The following is a 24,305-nucleotide window of genomic DNA, read 5'->3' as shown; positions in this document are numbered from 1 at the left end:
GTTGCCCTTCTCTGGACACGCTCGAGTCATTCAATGGCCTTTTTGGGGTGAGGGGCCCAAAACTGAACCCAGGAATCGAGGGGCGGCCTCACCAGTGTCGAGCCCAGGGCTCAGATCCCTTCCCTGTCCCTGCTGGCCATGCCAGTGCTGACACAAGCCAGGATGGCATTGGCATTCTTGGCCCCCTGGGCACACTGCTGGCTCCTGTTCAGCCAGCTGTCAATCACCCCCCAGGTCCCTCTCTGACTGGCAGCTCTCCAGCCACTCCTCCCCAAGCCTGTAGCGCTGCTGGGGGTTGTTTTGCCCTGAAAGAGCCGCTGTTCCATCTGCATGGATAAAGAGTCCAATAAAGAGGCATGCGTTTTTCCACGCCCACAAACAAGCATTTATAGGTCCTAAAACTGGTGTTGAGTCTACACTATTAAAAAAGGATGTTGCCCTGCATTGGGAAACCCAAAGTCCAGAGTCCATCATCCTGATTCCACTGAGCATCTTCATCTCTTGATGAAAGCATTGTATATATGAGTAATATGGAAAGGGGATTCCAGTGTTGGTGATTGGTAGGTTTAATTTTTCAGCTTGGGTCCTATGAATTAGGTGATCAGATTCTTCACGGAGCTCTCTGCTTTCTCTGTGTATAAAGACCACCATGGAAGCATGAGTGCAGAGTACTTGGAAAACTTTGTCTGAACTTGGAAAAGTTGGTCTGTACTTTGCAGCCCTTTGAGGAGCTTAGTTCTTTGGGAAGTCTGGTCCCAGTGCAGGTGCTGAGCCCCTGAAATCCTGCCCGTGATTTTGCTGTTGAGACCAGCTTCTGTATGGATGTACATTTCAGATTTCTTTTTCAGAGCAGCTCTTCAGAGACACAACACAGTGTTCTTGGTGTGGCCATACTACGGGATGGAAAGTAGCTTGTGTTTGTGCCTGAGCACAAAACAGGCATGAGGTGGGAAGTCTTACTATTCAGAAATGGGGAAGCCCCATAAAAGCTGATCATCCTTTGACCTGGTGAAGGACATAATTATGAAATGAAAAATTTGCATTTCCTGCTATAACTTCAGGTGTCTAAGTGAGAAGGCCCTCCACAGGACTGTTGCAGAGCAGAAACCTACGTTTTATACTCAGAGAGACTATTGGCAGAACAAACCTCTTTGCCCTGACTGCACAGGGATCTAGGGAGCCTGAACAGCTAATTTTGGCACCTGGTGTTAGGTACTCACGGCAGAAAGTGTGGGGACCCTTTGGGCTTAAATGATGCAAAGGCCCGATACACTGATGTGAGAAATTGCAGAAGCAATTTTGACCTGAGACTTGTCAACCACCTGCAGTGTATGAATGTCTGTCTTTCAGTAGGAGGCTGAATTTGAGGAGCTGTTGAGAAATTTATTTTGCTAGGAAAAGGAGAAGTGTTTTCTTTGACAAAACTCTATAACCAGCCATAATACTCTGAGCAAATAGGACCCATCCATTTAACTGAACCAACCTACAGAGTAGTGTGATGGCTTGTCCAGCAATATGCTTTGGGATTCTGCTTGCAAATTAAGACACCCAAAACTAAGATCTGTTATAAGTGTGTGCATAGAGCTAAGGGCGGGATTGAGTTGTCATAGGTGTTTAGTGTCATTTGAGATGCCTCAGGGTGTCTGAGAAATCTTTTTAGGGTTGACAGGTACAAACCAGAATTTATGTGAATCAGGCCTTCTCTCAGGCCAGATGGGTGTCCCTGCAGAGCCTAAAATAACACAAGGCTCCTATGTCCAGACAAGTGAATCCAGCCCTAAGTGCTCGTTGTAATCCATGGAGCATTATAATGTGCAGCAAACTCAGATACCTAACTTTGAGCTGGATGGGTTCCCAGACCCCACTGAATGGAATCTCTACTTGGACACTGAGGATACAGATGAGGACATGCAGACTGCATCCCACCCTGGAAGCCCCTGAAGGTCACAGGGATCCCAAAGGTCCCTAAAGGTCTCTGAAGTCATTAAAACTGGTGAAGGCTTGTACTCTTCAACACAATGATGGTCATTTGAGCAGCCGTTTCTTACCCAGTGCCAAAGACTTTTAGTCCATAAGTGCGTAAAACTCAAAAGTGAAGCTGGAGAAGGTTCCTATAGACATCAGCCACCTCATAGTTTCTTAGATTGTAAAGCCAGGGTATGAGTCACAGGGCTAACCCTGCTCATTGCAGGGGGGTTGGACTAGATGACCTTTAAAGGTCCCTTCCAACCCAAACCATTGTATGATTTTATGATTCTGTAACCTTTCACTTGACACAGTGGTTACCTGGCATTGACTCCTGCATCAAGTCCATTACATCTACTTGAACTAGAGCAGGCTGGTTAGGGAGACAGTGAATACTGATTGGAAGGGAGTGCAGATCTCAGCGTGATCTCTGGTATTTTGCTGTTTGGATAAAGTGCAGACACACTCTCTGATCTGTGTTTGAATCAACCTTGCCATTCTCAGCTGAAATAGCACTCATAAAACACCACTGTTAGGCCCAGTTTGCCCTAAAATAGATGCACAAGGTTGTAAATATACCTTCTCAAGGAATTTGCCTTTGTTGGGGTCATTTTTTGATTTGCAAGCCCCTGTGCATTCCCCGTTGGCATTACCTCTTACTGAAGCTTACTCTAGTGCTCTGATTATGCTGGGTTTTAATCCCTCCCTCCTTCTTTGCTTTCTCTTTGAAGAGCCCAGGACCCCTTTCCTCACAGCCACCTTCAGGACGATGGCATTCCCACTGTGCCTGGGCTCAATGTACAGTATGTGACCTTCTCCTCTGGCCTGTCAGTTGGCTCTCAAGCCTGAAAGAGTTTGCATTTCCTATGGGCATGGAGATGCCTAATATATCTCTGTCAACCTACAGGCCAGTCAGTCTCACCTCTATGCCCAGTAAGATCATAGAGCAGATCCTCCTGGAAAGTATGCTAAGGCACATGGAAAATAGGGAGGGAGGTGATTGGTTGCAGCCAACATGGCTTCACTAAGGGCAAATTGTGCCTGACAAATTTGGTGGCCTTCTACAATGGGTTACAGTGTTGGTGGATAAGGGAAGAGCAACTGACGTCATCTACCTGGACCTGGTTAGTGAATGAGATGCTGGGGTGCTGGGTGGCAAATGGTTGGCCAGTGTTTGGGTTATGCATGTCTCAGAGATGAGGTTAATATATTTCCTATGGCAGTGCTTAGCCCTTTGTCCTGGCAGGTCCAACAGATCTTAATCTGTCTGAATACAATCCAAGCAGTCACAAGAGCTATTTGCTTCTTCTGCTTTCACTGAGAGCCGTGCTTGCAGGAGCCATGGTTTAGTTGATAGTGCTCTGTCACCTCTTGCATTTGTTGGCTGGCACATTGAGTCATTGCTTTTGTGACTGTAGCCATGTCCAGGATTAGTAGTAGTTGTGTGTCTCATCTATGTAACATCAGAGCTCATGAGCCCCTGAGAGTTCAGCTCAGTTGATGCTTGGATGAGAGGCCAAGGAAACCTGAGACTCCCAAGAAAGTAATTTAATGAGTCAGTCAGTGGCACCTGCCCTCCAAGTCAGTCCTAAATCCCTGACCTGGCAAGGCTTGGATAGGCTGGAGAAATCACTGTGCTAATGAAGATCTTGCTTTTGGGCAGGGTAAAAAAAAATAAATTCTCACTATGTGTGGAAGATGGCAGTGAATGAATGGCTGGAGATCACCCCAGAGGCCATGTGTACATAGAAAGCAGTTGTAATTGTCCCCATGTTAAAGCAAGGGGAGCGGATCTCCGAGTCTGTAAGGGTTCAGACCTTCAGGGCTCCTGGGCAGGTGCCAGATGTCTCCCCAGAAACCTTCAGGTTGCCTTGCCAGAAAGCATCCTGACCACATGGGCATGGGCTGCTCTCTCTACAGGGAGAGGAAGCTCCATCTGGGCCACCTGAAGCCATTTTGTGTTGTGATAAACACTTTATAGGCCAGACAGAGAAAGCTTTATAGATCAGGGATTTCCACAGGCTGAGAGACTTGGGTTTAACCTCAGGCTGCTCCCGTCCTTGGGGGACCTTAACCATTGCAGAGGGGATGTCAGGGGAGACTGTGGATTGCTGCAAGCCTTTGGTGTCCTTGGTGTTATCTACATCAGGACAGAGGATATCAGAGCCTGCCATAAGATCCAGTCCTGGGGCCAAGGGAGAGCCTCTCTTCACCATCCCCGTTTGGGGTGCCTGGCTCTGAGTGCCCCTGGGACAGCAAGGGGTTTGCATGGCGGCCTGGAGGCACCTAGGGGATTTAGGTGCTTCCAGGGTCAGGCGGTGCTGAAGCAACATTTGTTGAAGATTAAGGCAATAGATCTCAAATACCTGTGTCTCCTGATTTTTTTCTGTACCAAGAGTTGAGCCCAAGCCTCTACAGTCCCGGTAATGCACACTTATCAATAAATCCAATTTTCTTTTAAACCCTCTCTGAGCAGGAAGGATCCCACAAGGATTTTGTGAGACGTGGTATTTCTTATACCGACCAGTTTGATTACCTGTGAGTAATTGTGTCTGCAGTTTCAATACCACATAAAGTCTTCCTTCACCTCCTTGGGAAATCTTGTATAACTTCTTTTTGTGCATTTCTGCATCTTCTAAAAATGAGGGATTTCTGGGGCTGGCAGTATGTTCCACCAGCTGGGCTTGCTTTGGAAACTGAACACCTTATGCAATAAGCAGCAAAATGTGAAGCCAGCATTTCAGTATTTTTCTGTTCTCAGCGGGAGAACTGGGGGGAGACAAGCCTCTATTTGAGGACTTGGGTTTTGCTGCACCATATTCCTCTCTAACCTGTCACTCCTCTTTACAGGCAAACTTCTTGAACTGCGTTTTTCTGACTGCTCTCAAAGCACAGGCAGCAGGAGGAAGCCCCATTCCCTGCATGAGATGCCTCCCTGTGCTTCCCAGCACGATGTACCCACGCGGGTTTTATCAGCTCTCTGGCTCTCCTTTGCCTTACAAGGAGTGTAATCTCTCTTGCACCTCTCTACCCCCCTGACCTGACAGCTGACAGAGTACAGCCTCGCATTTCTCACCAGCTCCCAGCTCATTCATTTGACTTAATGGAGCTGGCTGCATCCCCCTTCCCAGACACATGCTCCCCCCTGCCCCATCCCGGGTGCTTACCTTGCGTCAGACTCCCTCCAGCACTGCTCACTGGCATTTTCCAAACCTCATTTTCACACAGTTTTGTCTACTGCAGGTTGTCCTGCTTTAAATCAATGGTCCTCTGCTTTAAATCAATGGCCCTCTGCTTTAAATCAGTGGCTCTCTTAATCCTGCAAGAGCCGAGGCACAGGGTGGATTGTGTCAGCAGCTCACACAATACTGCCAGAGGAATGAAAGTGCATTTTAAATGAACTGTGATAGATATAAATGTCATATGTATGTTTTTATATCTATCTATCTATCTATCTATCTATCTATCTATCTATCTATCTATCTATCTATCTGTATAGTGGAGAGACAGGACAGTTTTGGGGCTGGGGAGTCTGGGGCTGTGGGTCTGATCAGTAATTTTTTTATTTCCTTGTGCCTCAGTTTCTCCAGTATAGGCTGTATGTGATGATAATATTCCCTTGGTAATGAAGCCTCTGTGGTTGGTGAGTGTTTTGCAATTAGGAGAACCTCTGCCTGGCTGGAGGCAAAGATAAAGTGGGCAGTTGCCTGGAGAATCAGGCAGCTGGGGACACCAAATAAGGCAGGGAAAATCCTTCTTTAGCATCAAGGGGAAAGTCCCAAAGTTGTCTGGGCAGGAGACCAAAGTGTCTCCCTCTCCTTCCCATCAAAGGAGCAAGCAGCTGGACATGTGAAACAGGCACATAGGGGAGGTTTCCTCTTGGTCTGGGACCCCGGACGCTCTCAGAGGGAGGATGTCAGGTTAGACTTCTTCATCAGTATCCTCTAATATACTCCCCTGCCCAGCCCTTGGTTATAGTTACATACATACAATTGTAGGACTCTTCTTGGAAATCCTGTTTTGAACCCCCCAAAGAAGAAACCTGCTCCTTTTGAAAGGTGTTTCTCAGTTATCCTGTGACCATGCCTCACAGTAACATCAGTTAAACTGCAGAGCCAGGAGCAGGAATAGCCAGTGAACAGAATTTACTGCTGCTGGCACCAGAGAAAGACAAGTCAGGCTTTTGATTTTGGAGGAGAAATCTGCAGCAGAGCTTTAAGTGGCCCGAGAAGCACAGTGCTAAAGCTGATGATGAACTAAATGGGGAGGACTTCATGCCCTGAGCACATCTGCACACCAGGCACTGTGCTCATTATTTGAATGTTTAGCAACACCCTCATTGGCAGCATATTCCACGCCACTGACCAGCACTAAATTGTTGACATTCTCAGCTCAGCAACGTACCAGCCTTGTGAAGATGAAAGATCCCCAGGATTTATTAATAAAACCTTACAGTGGTAATAAGTGCAAGTACTTGGCATTGCAACCAGCCCACCCCATGTTCTACCCCAGCCAGTGCTCCTGTGAGCTCTTGAGAGTTCATCTTTCCTTTGTCTTCAGCTGTTTGGTGTTTCTTGTCCATCCCTGAGCAGCTGAAAATCCACTTGTCCCTTGGCAGTCATGTCTGGGGATCTACTGAGCAGCCATGCCTGGCCTGGTCCCTCAGACCTTTACTAGTCCATGCTGAGCATCTATCTGGAGTCATCTGGACCAGGAGAACCCCAAACCCACCCAACCTGGGTCTCTGTGCTGTGTCCTGATGATGGACAGCCAGGAGACATGTGCCACAACCGAAGGAAGGATTAGAAGACATAAAACACTCTATGGTGAGATCTACCTTGGAGGAGGCTGTTCTGTTGGCTTCCAACACAATGCCACAATTGTCAAGTGCAGCACCTCCAGTACAGCTACACCTTTGGCCTGGTGACAAAAAGAAGTTTTAATCCATGGAAACATATCTTGGTTTCAAGCAGCATGCACCCAGGATTTCCCTATGCAACCACTTCGATCTATCAGTCTTCATCATTGTGATACACCTCTGGTCTGCTCACTAGCAGAGCATTTCTGATGTGTATTTTTATCCCCACAGTGTGCCTGTGCCTAAGGAAAGCTCAGGAGAGCAGTTAGGACTGCTCAGAGCCATGCTCCTGTTTGGTGTCTCTCATGCAATGTTCTCCTAAGTCTCTTGGGCATGGTGGTGGCTACTGCTCCGTTTTGTGACCTGGTCCATATGGGACCCAGGAATAGTGCTTGGGGTGGGGAGGGTTCTCTTCAACCAAATTCAGAGGCTTTGCAAACAAGTGAAGCTCTGAGGCTGGCTCTTTGTCTTCACATTCTTTGTGCTCACAGACTCATTAGGCGTCTGCTTTCTGCTCAGCAGATGGGTGGCTGGTGCTTCAGCATGGGCCAGACTTTTTGTTATTAAAACAAACTGAAAATCCTCTTAACAGCAGCGGTGCTGAGGAAGAGCAGATGAGCTGCAGACAGAGGGCTGAGAGCTGGGGAATGCTTTATTGCTGTCCTCCTTTAAACAAAATATTTGTCTTTTTGATGTAGCCAGACAGAAAAGCAACAGCACTGGGCAAACACTCAAGGATTAAGCTGGGTGGGATGCTTCTTAATCCTCCCAAAAAATCTTGAAGCGTCTGCCTTTAGTTGCTGTGGGGAGGCCAGGGATGCAAAGCTGGCACGACTCTCACTGGGTGGAGCTGGCCCTTCACTGAGGTACCAGCCAACAGGTCCTTCTGTCTTTCCAGCCTGACACACGTCATCTGTCACACGTGCTTCAAACGGCAGGAGAGACTCCACCGCTGCGGCCAGTGCAAGTTTGCCTACTACTGCGACCGGACCTGCCAGAGGGCAGCTTGGCTGAACCACAAAAATGAGTGCTCTGCCATCAAGAAGCACGGCAAGGCACCCACCGAAAACATCAGGTGAGAGCTGGCCCCAGGGGCTGAGCCAGCAGCCTGGGGCAGTGGGAGAGGACAGGGCATCCCTCCGGAGGGTGGTGAGGAAGAGCCAGGTGGCCTGATCTGAGCGGGGTACATGTGGGAGATGGTTTGGGGAAGGCCAGGAGCATCCCTGAGCTGAGAGGATGGGGACCTGGAGGAGCATCTATGGTGTGAGGGGGGTTGTGCTTCTGCATTTCTTCTGGTGCTGGGCCCCAAAAACTCTACTGCAGCTGAACATGGTGAGGCAAACCTGCCCGGAGTGGTTTAGGAGGTGTGGGAAAGTGGGGAGTAGGTAGAAAAGTGCAAGAGGAGATGGGCTGTCCCCCAGTTTTCCGCAGGATACATTGATCTGTGTTCACATCTTGGCTCTATCATAAGAAAATGAGAGGAATCCTCAAGGAAGTGAGAGACATCATGGAAGGCTGGGGACCTGGTGCTCTGTAGCACTTTTGCAGATGAGAACATAGATGCCTGGGCAAAACCCTATATCTCCATTTCCTTCAAAAGCCCCTGGATGGTGACCAGCCATCTGCCATCCAATGCTGAGCCTGGTTCAGTCTGTCTGTCTGCACACAATTTCCCACCCATGAAATTAATTTTAGTGGTCCTTCGGTCCCTCTCCTTGCACTGAGTGGCAGTGGTGCTAATGCCTGGGGCTCTCTCCTGTCCTGTCCAGGCTGGCTGCCCGCATCATGTGGAAGATAGAAAGGGAAGGCAGTGGGCTGGCAGAGGGCTGCCTGGTCTCCATCGATGACCTGCAGAACCATGTGGACAGCTTTAGCGAGGAGGAGAAGAAGGAGCTCCGTGCCGACATGGAGAGCTTCCTCGAGTTTTGGCCACCCCAGAGCCAGCAGTTTGGCATGCAATTCATCTCCCACATATTCGGAGTGGTACGTTGGAGGGGTGGGGTTGCAAACAGGGGGCTGATTTTAATGCCCTTCCTGAAGAACATCTCCAACCAGCCTGTGTTGTAGATGCCCAAGTTCATCCCTCTCTTGCCTTTAAGAAGCCATAGCAGTTGGGATAGCCAAGACTGACATTAGCTGCAGGCAGTTTGAATACTGCCCATTCCCCATCTTCATCACTTCTGCACTGACACTAGAAAACTGAGGCATGGCAAGGGCAAGGTCTGAGACATTTTATCTGTCTAAACATGTAGGCAAGTGGTGCACTCAACCATAGGTGATGCATTGTCATCACAAGTCCCACTGGGCATCTCTCTGTACCTGGGAGAGCTGAGAAAATCTATTTAAATATAGTTTTAGTAAATATACTTAGAATATATTTGAATAGAGCAGATCTGGTTTAATATGTACATTAATGTCCATTACATATTGTGTGCATTGGATTTTTACATGTGCATTATAAATACATGTATATATAATAAAAATAGGTAAAATATACTAAATAGATTTAATAATATCCATTACTAACTTGTTATGAATTTCTATTCTCAGTGTAGCAGAGAGGGAAATTCTCAGAAGCCAGTTCCGGCTGAGCTGCTCTGCCCCCAGCCCCGGCACAAGTTGGTGTATCCTGGGCTGCACTATCCCCTCAGCTAGCAGCACTGCCCAAGGGGCCAGGGTGAGCTGAGCTAAGACACACGCTCTGCTCGCACCTCTGCCCATGGCTGGTGTGCTGGAGGAGTTGGCTTTGCCAGCCCTAGCACAGGGAGGGGACACAGCATCCTTTGGTACCCACCCTGAAAACAAAATTCAGTCCACTGGGTGCAGGGAGAACTATGTGCTAGTGACTGACATAACTTGTCCATGCAGAAATAAAGAAGTGCAGATAAAGTACAGAATCCGTTAAGAAAGGAAATAAAACTATTAACAGAGTAAAATAATAAGCAGCTGAGTTAGTTATTTCATTTGGTATATCCTATTGTATTTTCTCTTTGCAAATACTTCCTTTGTTTATGTTTGCAACTGAAAACTATTCTGTTCATATGTGATAATAATGTACCATATAGAAAAGTATAATAATTTATTCTTGGCCTATATGTCACCCAAAAGTAGTAATTCTGAAAATCGTCTGGGACTCATAACAAACAGCAGTAATTGGTTTTTATAATCTCTATGGGCCACCCAGCAAACATGACCAGGTTGAATGTAGCTCTCAAGGTTAATTTCTAACTGATACCTGTTTTAATAAGCGTGAACTTTGCTTTTTGCCAATGCTCTGCTTGAATTGCCTCAAATTCATTTTCCTGTGACCTTTTTCTGAATTATTTGCATGAAGTGAATATAAGGAAACCAATGCATGGTCAACCCAAATCTATCTTAGACATCCAAAATAGATATTAACAGCAAATACTCTGAGGCATTTACTCAGCTCTGCTCTGAGTTGGTCCAGCTACATAAATCCTACATTGCTTATCTTCTGATATTTTATCCCAACTAAAGATGTTGTTTCTACAACTACCTTCTGCCATGATCTTGTAGGCACTCCTTCCTCCTTAAAGTTTGGACATGGGATGCTGGAGATATACCTCTTCTAAAGCATCAGCAGGAATTGAGAAATCCTGAATGTAGCTGAATTCAGATTTTTCTCCTTTAATGCTTCTTCTTGCCTATGTTTTGGGACTAGATCAACTGCAATGGCTTTACCCTCAGTGACCAACGAGGACTGCAGGCTGTTGGTGTGGGAATCTTCCCCAATCTCTGCCAGGCCAACCATGACTGCTGGCCCAACTGTACCGTCATCTTCAACAACGGCAAGTGAGTGGATTTCTTTCCTCAGGTGCAGCAGGGATGCATCCTAAGACGCACCTCAGCAGACTCTGCTAACCCCACAGTGTCAGATCCCTGCCCCAGAAAATCTAATCATTCTTGTTTCCTTCTCTAGCTCAGAAAAAAAAAAAAAACCAAAACCCCCAGAATTTTCTTTCTAAAGAGGAACTGTTTTCTCTCTCATTATTGTTATTTTTAAAGTTATTGTCTGATGCACTAAACAAATACACAAGGTTTGACCCCAGATCCAGTGAACCAGCAAAGAATTTTTCCCTGGTTTCTGTGAGTTTTGAAACCAGACTGAAAATAGGTATTTAAAGTACTAAATAGCTGCCTACTAGATCACCCCCAATATTGAGACTTTATTTATGGATAGTTAAGGAACAATTATGGTTAATAATTTATTAAATATTATTCATTAAAGATTATACCAAGTCCACAGTCCAGGAGTTTCTCATAACCAAAGCTTGCAATCAGCGGTGTATCACTATCTGCTTATGTGTTTATAACAATTCATAACAGAACCCTCATCTTTGTGAGAGTATATAGTCTCTGTTAATTACTGATTAACTCTTTAGCAATGAGATCTTAATGACAATTGTGACTGTTACCTGCAAACCCAGTCACTTGAGAGTGCCGGATGCCCCAAGCTGCTGAGCATTCCCCATTCTCACCCAAGTCCTGTAAGAAAACTTCTGCGAGACATGTGAGATGGAAAAAGATTAAGTGGGAAATACAAGAACATTTCAACAGAGCTGGGAGTGGAGGCTGCTGCTCTCAGTGCTCCAGGCAGCCTGCGGGAGGGTGCTCTGCCCTTCCCAGCCTCCAGGCCATAACAGGTATAAACTGCTGCTGATCCAGCAAGTTGCATCGTGTGCAAGACATCATCTGTGGGAAACTGCTTGCCAAAAACTGCACAGCCACAGTATTTCATCCAATTTTTCCACTCATATTTTACAAATTCCCATGTTCACCAAATTTTAGTCCTCTTAAGTTAACCCCCCAGCCTTTCTTCTTTAACTAACACATTGCTTGTGCACTCCAGTTATCACTGCTGGTTTTACCTGATAAAACTATATCAGCGTTTATCAAGCAGATGGTAAATGAGCAAAGAGAAAACAAAACTGCATTAGTATGATTACCTTGGTGGGAAATAGTGTCTGATCCAGTCAGTTTGGAGTCCATGCTCTGATAGTTAATTGCCCTGGATCAGATCCATAGTGGGATGATGGAGAGCCTCTCCAGCCAGCCTGGGAAGTGGAGGAGGTAACTAGCAGTGATAGCAACCCTGAAGTCTGAGTTTCTGGGTGGGAAGTAGAGGAATGGTATTTTGTTTTCCTGGCAGCTTCTCGAAGCTCCCACATATATCCTGTTACTGACTTTAAACTTGACCATCTGCTTATTGGCTGGGTAAATTATGAAGGTTTCTTGTCTTTCTGTGGAAACCTGATGATAAGCCCCTGCTGTGGAAACTGAGCTCTCTATCAGTGCTCAAGGCACAATACCAGACTTGAGGACCCACTAAAATCACACAGAACATAGTCCTTGTTGCTGATATCCCAGTCTAATTTCCATTTCAAGCTGTGTGGTAGAGAGCATCATGGCTGATGATACATTTCTGTGCAGGAGAATCACACACAGAACTAGCCCTCTTGTACCTGCCAAAGGTCAGAAGCCGGTTTTGCACACCCCCTGGCCAAGACCACTCCTAAAATCACAGTGCCAGGGCAGTTCTCCATGGCCCAGTGATGGGAAGTTCAGTTATGGCAGCTGCATAGCAAAAGCAAAGCTCTCATGCAGTGAAACTGAGGGCCTGAGCCAGGCACAGGCAGCCCCCTTGTCTCCTGTCAGGATGATGACCCGATGCCCTACACCATGTACCCATTTTTTTTTTGTTGTTATACTTGTACCTGTGTAAACTGTAGATGTTTGTTTTGTCTTTCAGTCATGAGGCTGTAAGGTCAATGTTCCACACACAGATGAGGTGGGTCGGTCTTGAAAGCATCATCCTCCCTCCTTGCCCTATACCCCTCATGCCCCGTTAATGGAAAAGCTGCAAACAGCCCAAGGGGCTCCCTCTGTTTGTAGAAAATGTCACTTTCCCTGTTTTCTGAACTTCTCCCCCATGTAAAGCCCCACTAAACCCAAACTTTACCTAACTCTGCATTTTGTAGTAAATTAAAATGATAGTGGTGATGGTAATACTGTGACTGTCTCCCCCACAGCAAATTCCCTCTCTGCCTTCCCACCCTCTCCCTTGTCTTCCTCCCTGTCAGTATTTCCCCTCTCCACTTCTCATTTCTCCTCCCCTGACTACAGCAAGAGCATGAAAGTCAGAACAAGGTCTTGCTAATCTTGTGCAGCCCAAAATAAAACCTTGCGTATTAGGAGATGAGAAATGATTGCATTACTGACATACTAAATAGTCCACGTTTCTTCTGCAACAGTGTTCGTTGAATGTGTTAACTACAGTAGCAACACTGTGAGATGTAGGTTTCATCCTTTTTTATTGTAATACATGATTAATGTTTTACCTTTTAATGATGCCACTGTTACCTGGTCCAAACTAAAGAAATCACAAAAATATATGCAAAAAAAAAATGCTTAGCTCATTGCACTTGATGTATTATAGTTGGTCCTGTTAAAGGGACACTGTTGTCTTTAAACTCTAATTTCTAGCAAACACTCAATTTCCTCAAATAAGACAGGAAATACTTTTGAAGTGCTCTTCTTCACCATTGACGCTTACTTGGTGCATTATAGATAGGACCATAAAAAGGGCTAAATGATTAGATTCTGATTAGAGTTGCTATTTTGGGGCAATTTTGAGTTTTGAACTATCAGGCATTTGCTGTGCCTGCATCTTTCAAGGTCCTTGGTGCTCGGGGCAGACACTGGGGAAAGAGCATGGGACAAGCTCGGTGGGGTGCTCTCGGCTGAGAGTGTCTCTTTAACTATAGCATTTAAAATATGCCATGCGTTTCCAGGCTTATCCCAAATGCTATAAATCCCCTCCACACAAGGGATGGCTGCTTAAAATATACCTATGGTGTTTAGGCTATCAGGGGCATCATAAAAGTCAGAGGCTTGATTTTGCTTCTCTGGTTGCATGACTCACTTTAATGAGGATCCCGTTAAGTGTGAACAGGAATGTTTATATCTGTAAACCTTTCTGATGGGAATTGCTCTTTTTCATGCACTTTCTCCTGGAGTAGCAGGTTGCACCTTTCTCTGGCTGGCATTTTCTGGTGGTTGCAACATAACTAATAGCTGCCCTTCGTTATGATGGCATGTTTAGTGAAAAATTTTGTATGAAATATGCTGTTGATATGATCTAACACCCAGAGGAGGTCAAGACCAGCCTCGGAGAGTAGTTTTCAGAGCAGCTTTAGCACAGTTCAAAGGCTCAGAGTTACGTCCTTAGTGCTGGCAGTTTGTGACAGGAATTACAAGGGAATTACAATCCCTTTGCAGAAATATGATCACACAGAAAAAGTCATGTCCTCCGCAGAAGACTTATTTTTAATGCACCTGGTGAGACCTTTGGGTCCTATGCCAGCTGTGCCTTTGGTGAGACCCTCACTGAGTCCCATCTAAAGCCACTCATGTTCAGGTGGGAGCCAGCAGATCCCCCCCAGGTCCACCTTGCAGCAAGTGTGTACATCAGATGTGCTGTTCAGCTCGGCAGGAGGATGATCAAGGCACGCTGCCCACGGTGAGGGAGTCCCAGAACTGACGCGCCACACGGTAGTGTGACGATAGGGTGGGAGCTCAGACCATGGGAATGCTCATTTGATAACCAGTAAGTATGCCTACCTGCAGAAATGTGTTTAACCAACTGACTGATCTGAGTGGAGAGCCTAAGGTCAGCCTAAGGTCAAGTGCAGTCAATTATTTCTAACCGTGGGTAGAGTCACTAGTAGATGGGGGAATAGATGGATATAGAAGAACCACCTTGCATTTGGTATTTGATGGAGCTTTTTCCCACTCTGGCCAAATTCTTCAACCAGTTGTGCCTGTCCAGTCCCTGCAACTGAGAGATGGTCCAGAGTAACTGGGAGATTAAGTGTGTAGAGTGAAACAGCAAGGGAATAGTTTTGAGTGTCTGCATTAAGACCTTTTGCAGGGAAAGACATGAGAGGGAGGCAGGTGCAAAGGTCTGGTTTTCCAAAAGCCTGTCATCAAGGGCTTGCTGTGGATTTTGGTTTGGTAACAGACTGGCAATTGAATTGTGGTTTATATTAGCAATAGGCGTCAGATCAAATGAGCTATTAAAAAATAGACTATTCCCAGAGAATTGTTGCTAAGCCTTTATGTAGAGATGCATGAATGGGATGAGGGCATCTCTTACCCAGAACCAAGAGGGAATTTGTCTTAACTTTTTGGAGTGAAAATGATACTGAAAGCAGCACAGCTTGGGATCTGGGAGTCTAGCCAGGAATGTGTGGGGAACATGCAAAGCAGTACTTAAAGAAAGACCCAAAGTCCAAACTCAGCATTTTGCAAAGCTTGTTGGATATTTCTAATCTCAGGGTTTTCTTCTGGCGAGATCTCCTGCAACATAATAAAAGCTTATGTCTAAGTTCAGACCCCATCCGAATAAAGTAATCAGGCCATAATCTGTGTATAGCTTGGACCCTTATGCATCCCTGCCACGGACTTGCAGAGAGGAAGGAAAAACTGGTGTGACCCTTTTTTACTCTGTATTCAGTTAACCAGACTGCTGCCCAGCTCTGCATTACCTTCCTGAAGTACCTTAGGGCAGGGGCTCACCTCTGCAAGGTGGGGGCAGGTCACAGGATTTGTCCCTGATGGCTCTATGGCTTCACCTTTGCTTCTGCTGCATCTCTAAGTCCACATCTTGTCTCCTTTGCACTCAGGATCGAACTGCGGGCACTGAGCAAGATTTCTCCAGGGGATGAACTGACTGTTTCCTACGTGGATTTCCTCAACGTGAGCGAGGAGCGGCGGAAGCAGCTGAAGAAGCAGTATTACTTCGACTGCACCTGCGAGCACTGCAAGAAACAGATCAAGGACGACCTGATGCTGGCAGCAAAGGCGGGGGAAAGCAAGGTATGGTTTGTCCTGCTGTGTCTGAAGCCAGAAGCAGCTGCATCTCCTCCACCAAGACATCTGTGTGTCTCTGTGACTGTGGTTCCTCAGCCCAGGCACACTCTTGATAGGAACAGAGTCAGATTTTGGCAGAAGCCTGCCTAGTGCCAATGTAAAAAATGAGAACAGAACTGAACATTTCACAACACCAATTCAAGCCCACCATGCAAGGCCAGTTTAATCCCTAATGATGCAACGTAAGTGCAGTTTTTAATTTTAAAAAGCCCACAGATGTTGCCTTTAACTTTAACCTAAAAGTCCATCAGCAGGCAGAATGCTAAAATTTGGGAAAAGTAGGTCTAGAGATGAGAAAAATTCTGGCATTTAGATTGTGGATTTTTTTTTAGGAACTGAAAGGGAATCGAAGTTTTGAACAGCAGAAAGGAAAATGTGTTGCAGGTAGTTCCTGGTAACTGCTGAGGCTCTGTAAAGTATGTTCCATCACATTGGCTCCAGGAAGGTGGGAATCCTAAACTTCCAGTCCCTGACTTGTCTGTCACAGGGAGTTTGTACCAATCGCTTGACATTTGTGCATGGGTGCTGTGAGCAGATTGACTGTGAAGAATTAACATGTTTAACTGTTCATTTTTAAGTAATCTGTGGGTTTTTTTGAGGTCTCACAAGTCATCCAGTGGAAGGTGTAAGGCTATGTCTTTCTGTCAACAGTGGGATGTGATGCTTGTCCAGCAGCTTCAGTATATGAGCATGCTGGTAGCTCTAAGAGTTTCTTTTTGGTTCCTCTGCCCAAGGATATAATTGCTCATATTTTTGTCTGTGGCACTCTGTGGCAGTGTTAGCTTAGGGGGTTTCTATAAAGGAAGTCAAAGAAAAGCAAGGAAAGGCAATTTAATGTATTATCTGCACTATTTAGCAGTCATGTAATGAATCAGCCAGTGCAGCTCAGGGGATCATGTGGGGCAGGACCAAACAACAAAGGTGAGATGAGGAACTGTGACCTCAGACTAGGGCTGCCACCAGGAGAGGACAGCGAGCTGCACCTGCCTGGGAAGGAGTACAAAACCCTCAGCCTCCAGCTCAGCAGTTACCAGAAAGCCAAGCTCAGTCCTATGTCTATTCTTTCATATAGGTGGCAGTCAGGTAAAGTCAGATATTGCAGAGTATAAGTCTCCTTGAGAAAGATTTAGAGAAAAGGTATCAGGCTGATATCAGGGAGCTCCCATGGGAGATAGGACATGGGACTAGAGGAGACCTTTGCTTTATGGGTGAAGTTCTCCTCTAGTGCAAAAGACCCTGCTATATAATCCTGTTACTAATTATCCAGCTTCATTTTAAAGCTAATCCTGACTATTGAAACTCCCCACTTCTAATGTAAAGCTGTCCCAGAGCTCAGGCCTCTGATGCAGAAGCATTTTTATCTGACTTTCTGTAAAAGTATTTTCAAACACCTCCTCCAGTGAATGGAATTAAAAAAATCTCAGCTCTCATTCAACATCTGCTATCAAGCCTTGACCCAGCAGTGAGGTGCACCGTCCCCTTTTCATGAGCGTTAGAGGTGCTCTGCAGCACGCAGTGGGAAGACGTACACTTTTGGGTAAATATTCTCCACAATCGGAAGTGCTTGTGTAGAAAAAGCCTCTAACTATGCAAGCTGCATGATTTCAACTCTTAAAAATACACTCCATCCACAGACAATAAGTATCCAGACTGACCTCACCCCGCAGAGCACGTCTGCTCGCTGCTGGCTGTATCGCATTTTCTGAATTCAGGCTCACTTGCCTGAGAGCAGCAACACTCACAGCTGCATGGAAAAAGTGCTATGAATATATGCAAGATTGACAGCTTACATCCTCAACAGCCGCTCTGACCTCCAGTCCTTCACCCCTTCCAAATAGTAGCAAAGTTCCCATTGTTTGTAATGGCAACAGCCTTAGGGTCTAGTAAATGCAAGAGAGGATTTTTATTAGACAAAGCCACTGTGGAAGTGCTGTTTAAAGTGTCTATTCTGGGAGTCTTTACTCAGACAGCATAGCGACATGATGTTAAAATTGACTTTGAATGTGCTCTGCGCGCTAGGAAACCCTGTGTGCTGCTCAAACAGCTGCCAAAATCTGATTAGCTATGATAGCTTCAGTCTAATAATATAGAATAATATATGACTACACATACATATGTATCCATAAATAGATGGGGTATATGGCTCTGCAAAGCTACTGGTTTTCCTTCCATACTCAACTCTAAAGAGCTTTTCCCAACTAGCTGAATTTCACTGATTCCTCAAAAATCTGATTGGTCAGATGTGGGAAAAAGACAACGGGACAGTCCTATGGTCCTGACTCCAAATTTTTGTGTTCTTCGTTGCAAAATTGTGTCTTTGCTTGTGATCTACACCCAGAGGTCCTTCCTGGCTGCTGAGCACATGCCTGTGCTCTGGCTCTAGTGTGTGTCTCCAGACCAGGCTCTTTCTGCAAACTCCTGGAGTCACTTGATTGTGGGATGATTTCAGATTTCCCATTTACAAAAAGGAAGGTCACAATAGCTAGAATAGTTTGAAAATGCATATTTGAGAGGCTCAGAAAAGCAGAGAATGAATGATGGTGCTGGATATCATAATGTTATATTTCAGCATTAAATGAAGAAAGTGAAGGCAGCTAATTATGAGCTGGTTAGTGTTTTGCCAGGTATGCCTAGATGTGCATCATGTCTTAGAACCAAAGAATCAATCAGGATTGTCTTCAAACACATGGTGAAATCCAAACTTCTTTGAGGTGTGTGGGAAAACACATTTCACCCTCTGGATGCAGCTTAAATCTGAGGTCAACTGTCTTACAGTGTTTGGACCTGATGACAGAATTTCTAAGAGTGGCTAAAATTTAGTGATCTTTCTTATCCTTAGTCCACCCATCTCTCATTCAGGAGTCTCGTTTCTCTCAAGCAGCTGCACTATGAGCACCTGATACACATCAACTAGTGGCTTTCACAGCCTCTTTGGCATCTCGTGAGACCTCCCATTGCACAGTCAGTTCTGTCCCTTTTCCAGAGCAGAGATCTGGGGGGAAGAGTCAAGGAACGCAGTTATGCATGCCAGATGTAAAAGGGCCACTGTCCTGATGAACAACACTCTTGATGAAGTCAGCAGGAGCTTCACCTCTCAACTGGGTAGTGGGACCATTTCAGCCCTTGGGCAGCACTGAGAGGCACAGTGGGATACACAGCCAGTGGTAGGAAGGTAGCGGGCGATGTGGAAAGCATCCCCCTGAGCTGCTTTAGGTTCCCAGACTGTGGAACAAGCATCCCTTCAGCCAGGGTATTTCAGCATGTGTCAGGCAGTGCATTTTCTTCACTGGTTTTCCTAACGTTGTCCCCAGCCCTCTGCAGAGACGGTGAAGGAAGTCGTACAGTTCTCCAAGGACACGCTGGAGAAGATCAACAAGGCCCGCATGGAGGGACTTTACCATGAAGTGAGTCCTGGTACTTTTTCTCCCTTGCTGTATACACACTGACAGGGAAAGCAAGTCTTGTCTCTCTCTACGTCAATGATTTAAGGATGAAACAACCCCTCATTGCTGTAATCTGAATATCCCCATGTGCTTCCTGCCCTCTTGGCAGCTCGAATTATGAAAGCTGACACTGGTTTCTGCCCTCTGTAAACCACAACTGTGTCTGAGACAACATCCCAGACTGATTTCTTTCATAGTGATGATACAAGGAGATTCAGGTGGCTTCTAGCCCCTCCAGTTGACACAGGTGTTGAACCAGGGACCTCCTGGGTGAAAAACATGAGTTACAGGGCCAGTGTAAGGAGTCAGCTCTGCCAAGTTAACTCATAAAAAGGACAGTCATTCTGGGAGAGGGACAGGACAGTCTGGAGACTTACCACATTAAGCTGTGGGCTGCGTTTGCCTGTGCTGTTCTCCTCTTCTCCTCCTGGCCTCCTACTTGTTGCTTATTTGTTGGGTGCTGAGGATAGGTGTGTGGTGTGGGAAACCTATGTCCCACCTGAAGCACAGCCCACATGGCCAAAGGATGAAAGATCTCAAGTAATTTTTTCCTTTCTTCCTCTTTTGCTGACCTGGGAAATATTTAATTGTTCTCTTCAGAGTGTAACAGCTTTAGAAAAACACTCCAGGTTGAGCAACAACCTTGGGCTTTGACCTTACTTTGGGAAAAGGCTGAAGCCCTCCAGAGCAAAAATCTGGACATTGGTTAAGGGCTAGGTGCAGATGTGACCCAGCTGAATGGACAGGCATGGGACAGTGCAACTCCATGTCTCTGTTAAGAGCATTCATGACATCAAGTGCTTGTAGGAGGTTGGGTGAATGGCGCTGGGGCACAAGAGTCCTGTAGGTGCTTGATATCTGAAAACCTCCTGGGGTCTTTCTTCTCCTGAATAGTAGACATCACTTTTTCCTCACCAGTTTTCTGAATGTAACCTTGGGAGAGAAAGCTTTGAGCACCAATCATTTTGCTAGGCTGATGTTTCTCAACAAATCAAACCATATCCTATCTTCCCCAACCTTCACAGAGGCTTGGTCTCTAAGACTGGTATGGACCATGCAACCCCCAGGGCTTTGGTGTGGCAGCTTTGGGGCCAAAGGTGCTTTGACTTGACTTTCTCTCCTTGCTTCCTCCGGGTCCAGGTTGTGAAGCTGTGCCGCGAGTGCCTGAAGAAACAGGAGCCTGTGCTGGGGGACACAAATATCTACCTCCTGAGGATCCTCAGCATTGCCTCCGAGGTGCTCTCCTACCTCCAGATGTTTGAGGAAGCAGCTGACTATGCCAAGAGGATGGTGGATGGCTACCTGTATGTCTGTGCCCTGTTTTGGGCAGCTCTCTGTTATGCAATGTTAAGCAGTATGTTATAGGAATAATTTTCTTAGTCTGCTCCCATCAGGGCAGTGGTACTGGTGTTCAGATTAGGATCTGATTGTATCACTAGAAAGAGAAACCCCTTCTTAAATGCACAGGGGTTCCCAAACATCTTGATTTTCTAAATTTTGACTGGTAAATGGTTTGGGTACATCTTTCATTAGCCATTACTTTTTTTTTTTTTTGTCTCAAAAGCATCTCAGGACTGTCCTGGTAGCAAGACAGAGAGTCTAAGTACAGGACAGAGAGGCTGTCACTGCAGTAGATGGTCTACTCCCCTGCACCCCGCAGGAAGAAGAGGTTACAGAGACAAGAGAAATGGTGTCACTCAAGATATCCCTTTGCTCTTGAATAATACATGTTTTTTGTCTTGGCTAATTAGTATACACAAGTTCTGTGGTCAAAGCCCAGTGAGAATAAAGAAATTCAGGCTTAGTTCACATAGTTCTACAGCAAATCCGTACATCAGTAAAAAGGATGTATTTTATTACTACTGAGGTTTTACTACAGGACTGATGAGTATTAAATAACAAGAAAACATAAAGTAATGGAAACCATAGAGAAGAGAGAAAAGCCCATTTTGTCATCTCATTCACCCTTCTGCTGAGATCCTATCATACCCATTACTTGCCTTTTTGGTCAGTTCTACCACAAAAGACCTGTGATATTTTGTTCTTTTTTGAGGGGTGATGGAGTCCCCTCCCTGTCTTGCAGGCTTAACAAGCCACTTCATGTCCCAGCCCTGGCACTGATCTAATTGAAGGACACAAAGGAAATTTCTTCCCCTCCCTGTTTCTCAGTTTTTCAGTCCAGACTGAGGACTGCAGTAATGTCCTTCCTTGCTTTAAGACCTCAGGTACTGGCTGTAGGGGAGTGATCTGACAGTTCCTAGAGGCAGGGACACATCTCCAGAGGGCGAGATGAACATTTCTGGAGTTTTGAGAACCACCTATTTCTCTGCCCACTTTGAAGGGAAAGCTGGTGTGTGTTGCATTCTCAGTTTAGGCACTGCATTAAGCATTAAGTTAGTGCCATCTGGGCTGTAGGGTCAGAGCTGGGTTTTGTTTGAGCCAAAATAATGTGGAATGACAGAGCTTGGTGTGCTCCAACCCAGATATCCAACTTTTCCTGTTCACAGGCTGTTCATCCTCTTTCACAACAGCTCATGTCCTCGTATAACTCATGTCCTCATGTAAATTGCACCTGCCCCTTTCTAAGCAGGGCTGCACATTTCAGTGGCACTGAATGCAATAGGCCCTTCAGTTGAGTAAACAGTCTGTTCTTTGGCAAATGTATCATGTCACTGACAAACATTTTTGTGAACCCAGATCTTTCCTGAACTAAAATTACTCAATGTTTTCCAGGAAAATATACCATCCCAACAATGCACAGCTGGGGATGGCTGTGATGCGGGCAGGAGTGACTCACTGGCATGCTGGTCTCATTGAAGCCGGACATGGCTTGATCTGTAAAGCCTATGCCATTCTCCTGATAACCCATGGACCTTCCCACCCTATTACCAAAGACCTGGAGGTAGGTGTCATCTCCTGTGTTGTCTCTGTTGTCCATCAGTGCAAAATTGTGTTCAAGTGGTGGAAACAACCCGTGTGTTAAGAACTGAGAGTTGTATCAAGTATTGACTGCTTCTTACTAGTGCTGTGGTTTTCTCTACATGATGTTACAGTCTGCTGAGAAATGCATGTCCCTTCCTATGGGAAATTTGCATCCCTGAAAAATAGCTTTTATCTTGCACCAGGACAGACATTAAAAATAGCTACTGAGCCCCAAAGAATCTTCTCTGAAAGTGCTATGCTCAAGGACAGAGCCTCCCATTCTTCAAACAGGCTGATTTTGCGGCTCTTGGATGGATGGCATTATGACTTGACTATATCAAATTATGTATCATTGATGTTCCCAATTTACCAACTGATTTTCTTTATCAGTGTTCATTCTTCTTTATTTACCATTCCCCAGCCCTAGCTGCAGTGCGTTTTTTTTCTCAAATGACTGATAGGTCTGTGTCCTAGCTTAGAGTCAAGAGCTGCAGATCCCAGGGAATGACATGTGCTCACTTATGATGAACCCTTTACAGTTGTAGCGGGGGATCTGTAATTACTTTAGCATCTAACTCACCTGATGTGACCTCTTGGCTTTACAGCATTCTCCTTTATTAGCTAGAAAAATTACATGATCCCAACTGAAATCCTTTATTGATGTTTTTGTCCCTGATATAGCAGAGCTGTAACTTTTATTAGTGCCATTTTGTATCATGAGAAAAATGAGTAGTACCTAAAGCCAACTTGTCTGTTGACTGTTTCCCTATATATAGCAGAGGGCTAGACTCCACCTCCATTTCTTTATTTCCTTTCCCACTTACTTTAGGAGGAAAATAGGGGATATATAGCACATGCTTCTGTCTGTGCTCCTAAACCAAGGATTGAATAAACTCACAGACAGGTGTGAAAAGATTTCCTAAAATCCCTCCTGAGTCTCTGCTATAATGCAGCACTAAGAATTATTCTGCTCATCCTGGAATCCTGGAATGCAAGGAGTGCAATTATGATGTGGTCAAAGAGGGACTGAGCATCCTCCTCCTCCGCTGCCTCCTCCTACAGGAGTGACCCCCACGCCGGTGATGGGTCACATCAGGGGTCGAGCACAGGGCGTGGATGGGAAATGCACTCCTTTGTAGCTCTGCACAGCATTGTCTCTAGGTACTGCATCAGGTTTGGGAGAGTGAGGCTTCCCAGCAGCCTGTGGAATTGCTGGGTGAAGGAAGGGCTTATGCCTTCTTCATCTTCACGGTACACAAGCAACCAGGTCTGAGAAAGTAGCCAGATAACTGTGTCCAATCAGCTTTGGTCCTGCTTCTGGGACACCTAGAGTGAGGTGCATCAGTCATTATCTGGCCTAGGACATCCCTGAAGGATGGTCCCCATTTTTAGGCAGTGTGTTATTCACTTGCTTCGAGATCCCCTGTGTCACAGGTTTTATAACCTGTTATGTCCCTCAGGTCATGCGTGTCCAGACGGAGATGGAGCTGCGCATGTTCCAGCAGAATGAGTTCATGTATTACAAGATGAGGGAAGCTGCCCTCAAAAACCAAAAGATTCAAGTCATGCCTGAACCCAGCAATGAGACCTCACCAAGCCTCTTCCACAAGAAAGAATAAATCCCAAGCTTGGCACAAATGCATGCCTGTGGGATAACATCACCTGTGGCACCTCCAAACATTGAGAATGAGATATAGGAATGTGATATATCCACAAGGATTGTTTCCAGTGGCATCAGTCTGACAGCATGGACCTGCTGGGGGGGAGTCCTGAGAAATCTTCTGAGGGCTCAAAGCAGAAGAGATCTTGGCAGAAGCAACATCTTTTTTCTACCACCAGCATTAAAAATTGAATCAAAAAAACCTGTTACAAAATTATTTACATCCTTACTGGAAACCTATTTCTCTCTATACAAGTCCTGATCCTGAAGTCCTTGGTTAAATTTTAATCGATTCTTTCCAAAGTGTTTTTTTTTCCCATCACTTCCTTGTGATTACATCATTTCTTTCCAGTGATGTTCATGGGTGGTTGATCAAGGGATGGTAAAAGTGGGAAGATGGTTCCAATAAGTGTTATGTATGCCTGTGAGCACTGAGTGCAAACTGAGTAAGAGCCACAGATGGTGTTTTGTGTAAAGTGGTGTTTTTCTGATGAAAATCTGCTGA

At 45.6% G+C, this 24,305-nt stretch overlaps 1 protein-coding gene across 2 annotated transcripts in view; it reads left to right on the top strand.

Annotated features, from left to right (window-relative positions):
- Positions 1-24,174, top strand: part of SMYD1 (SET and MYND domain containing 1) — a 27,210-nt gene extending 3,036 nt beyond the window's left edge. Inside the window, exons 2-10 of one of the 2 annotated variants that reach the window (XM_026846914.1) lie at positions 7,722-7,898; positions 8,593-8,806; positions 10,506-10,636; positions 12,594-12,632; positions 15,529-15,721; positions 19,087-19,179; positions 20,359-20,522; positions 21,952-22,120; positions 23,601-24,174. In XM_026846914.1, coding sequence (XP_026702715.1) covers positions 7,722-7,898; positions 8,593-8,806; positions 10,506-10,636; positions 12,594-12,632; positions 15,529-15,721; positions 19,087-19,179; positions 20,359-20,522; positions 21,952-22,120; positions 23,601-23,759 — 1,339 coding nt within the window. In that variant the 3' untranslated portion in view covers positions 23,760-24,174. The remainder of the gene's footprint in view (positions 1-7,721; positions 7,899-8,592; positions 8,807-10,505; positions 10,637-12,593; positions 12,633-15,528; positions 15,722-19,086; positions 19,180-20,358; positions 20,523-21,951; positions 22,121-23,600) is intronic. The other variant, XM_026846915.1, reaches the window with a different exon arrangement.
- Positions 24,175-24,305: the final 131 nt, after the last annotated feature.

Source organism: Athene cunicularia (genome assembly GCF_003259725.1).
Source record: "Athene cunicularia isolate RWA chromosome 4 unlocalized genomic scaffold, athCun1 chr4_part1, whole genome shotgun sequence".
Taxonomy (NCBI): Eukaryota; Metazoa; Chordata; class Aves; order Strigiformes; family Strigidae; genus Athene; species Athene cunicularia.
The sequence above is the reverse complement of the archived record's forward strand: the minus strand, read 5'-3'. Positions and strand labels throughout refer to the sequence as shown.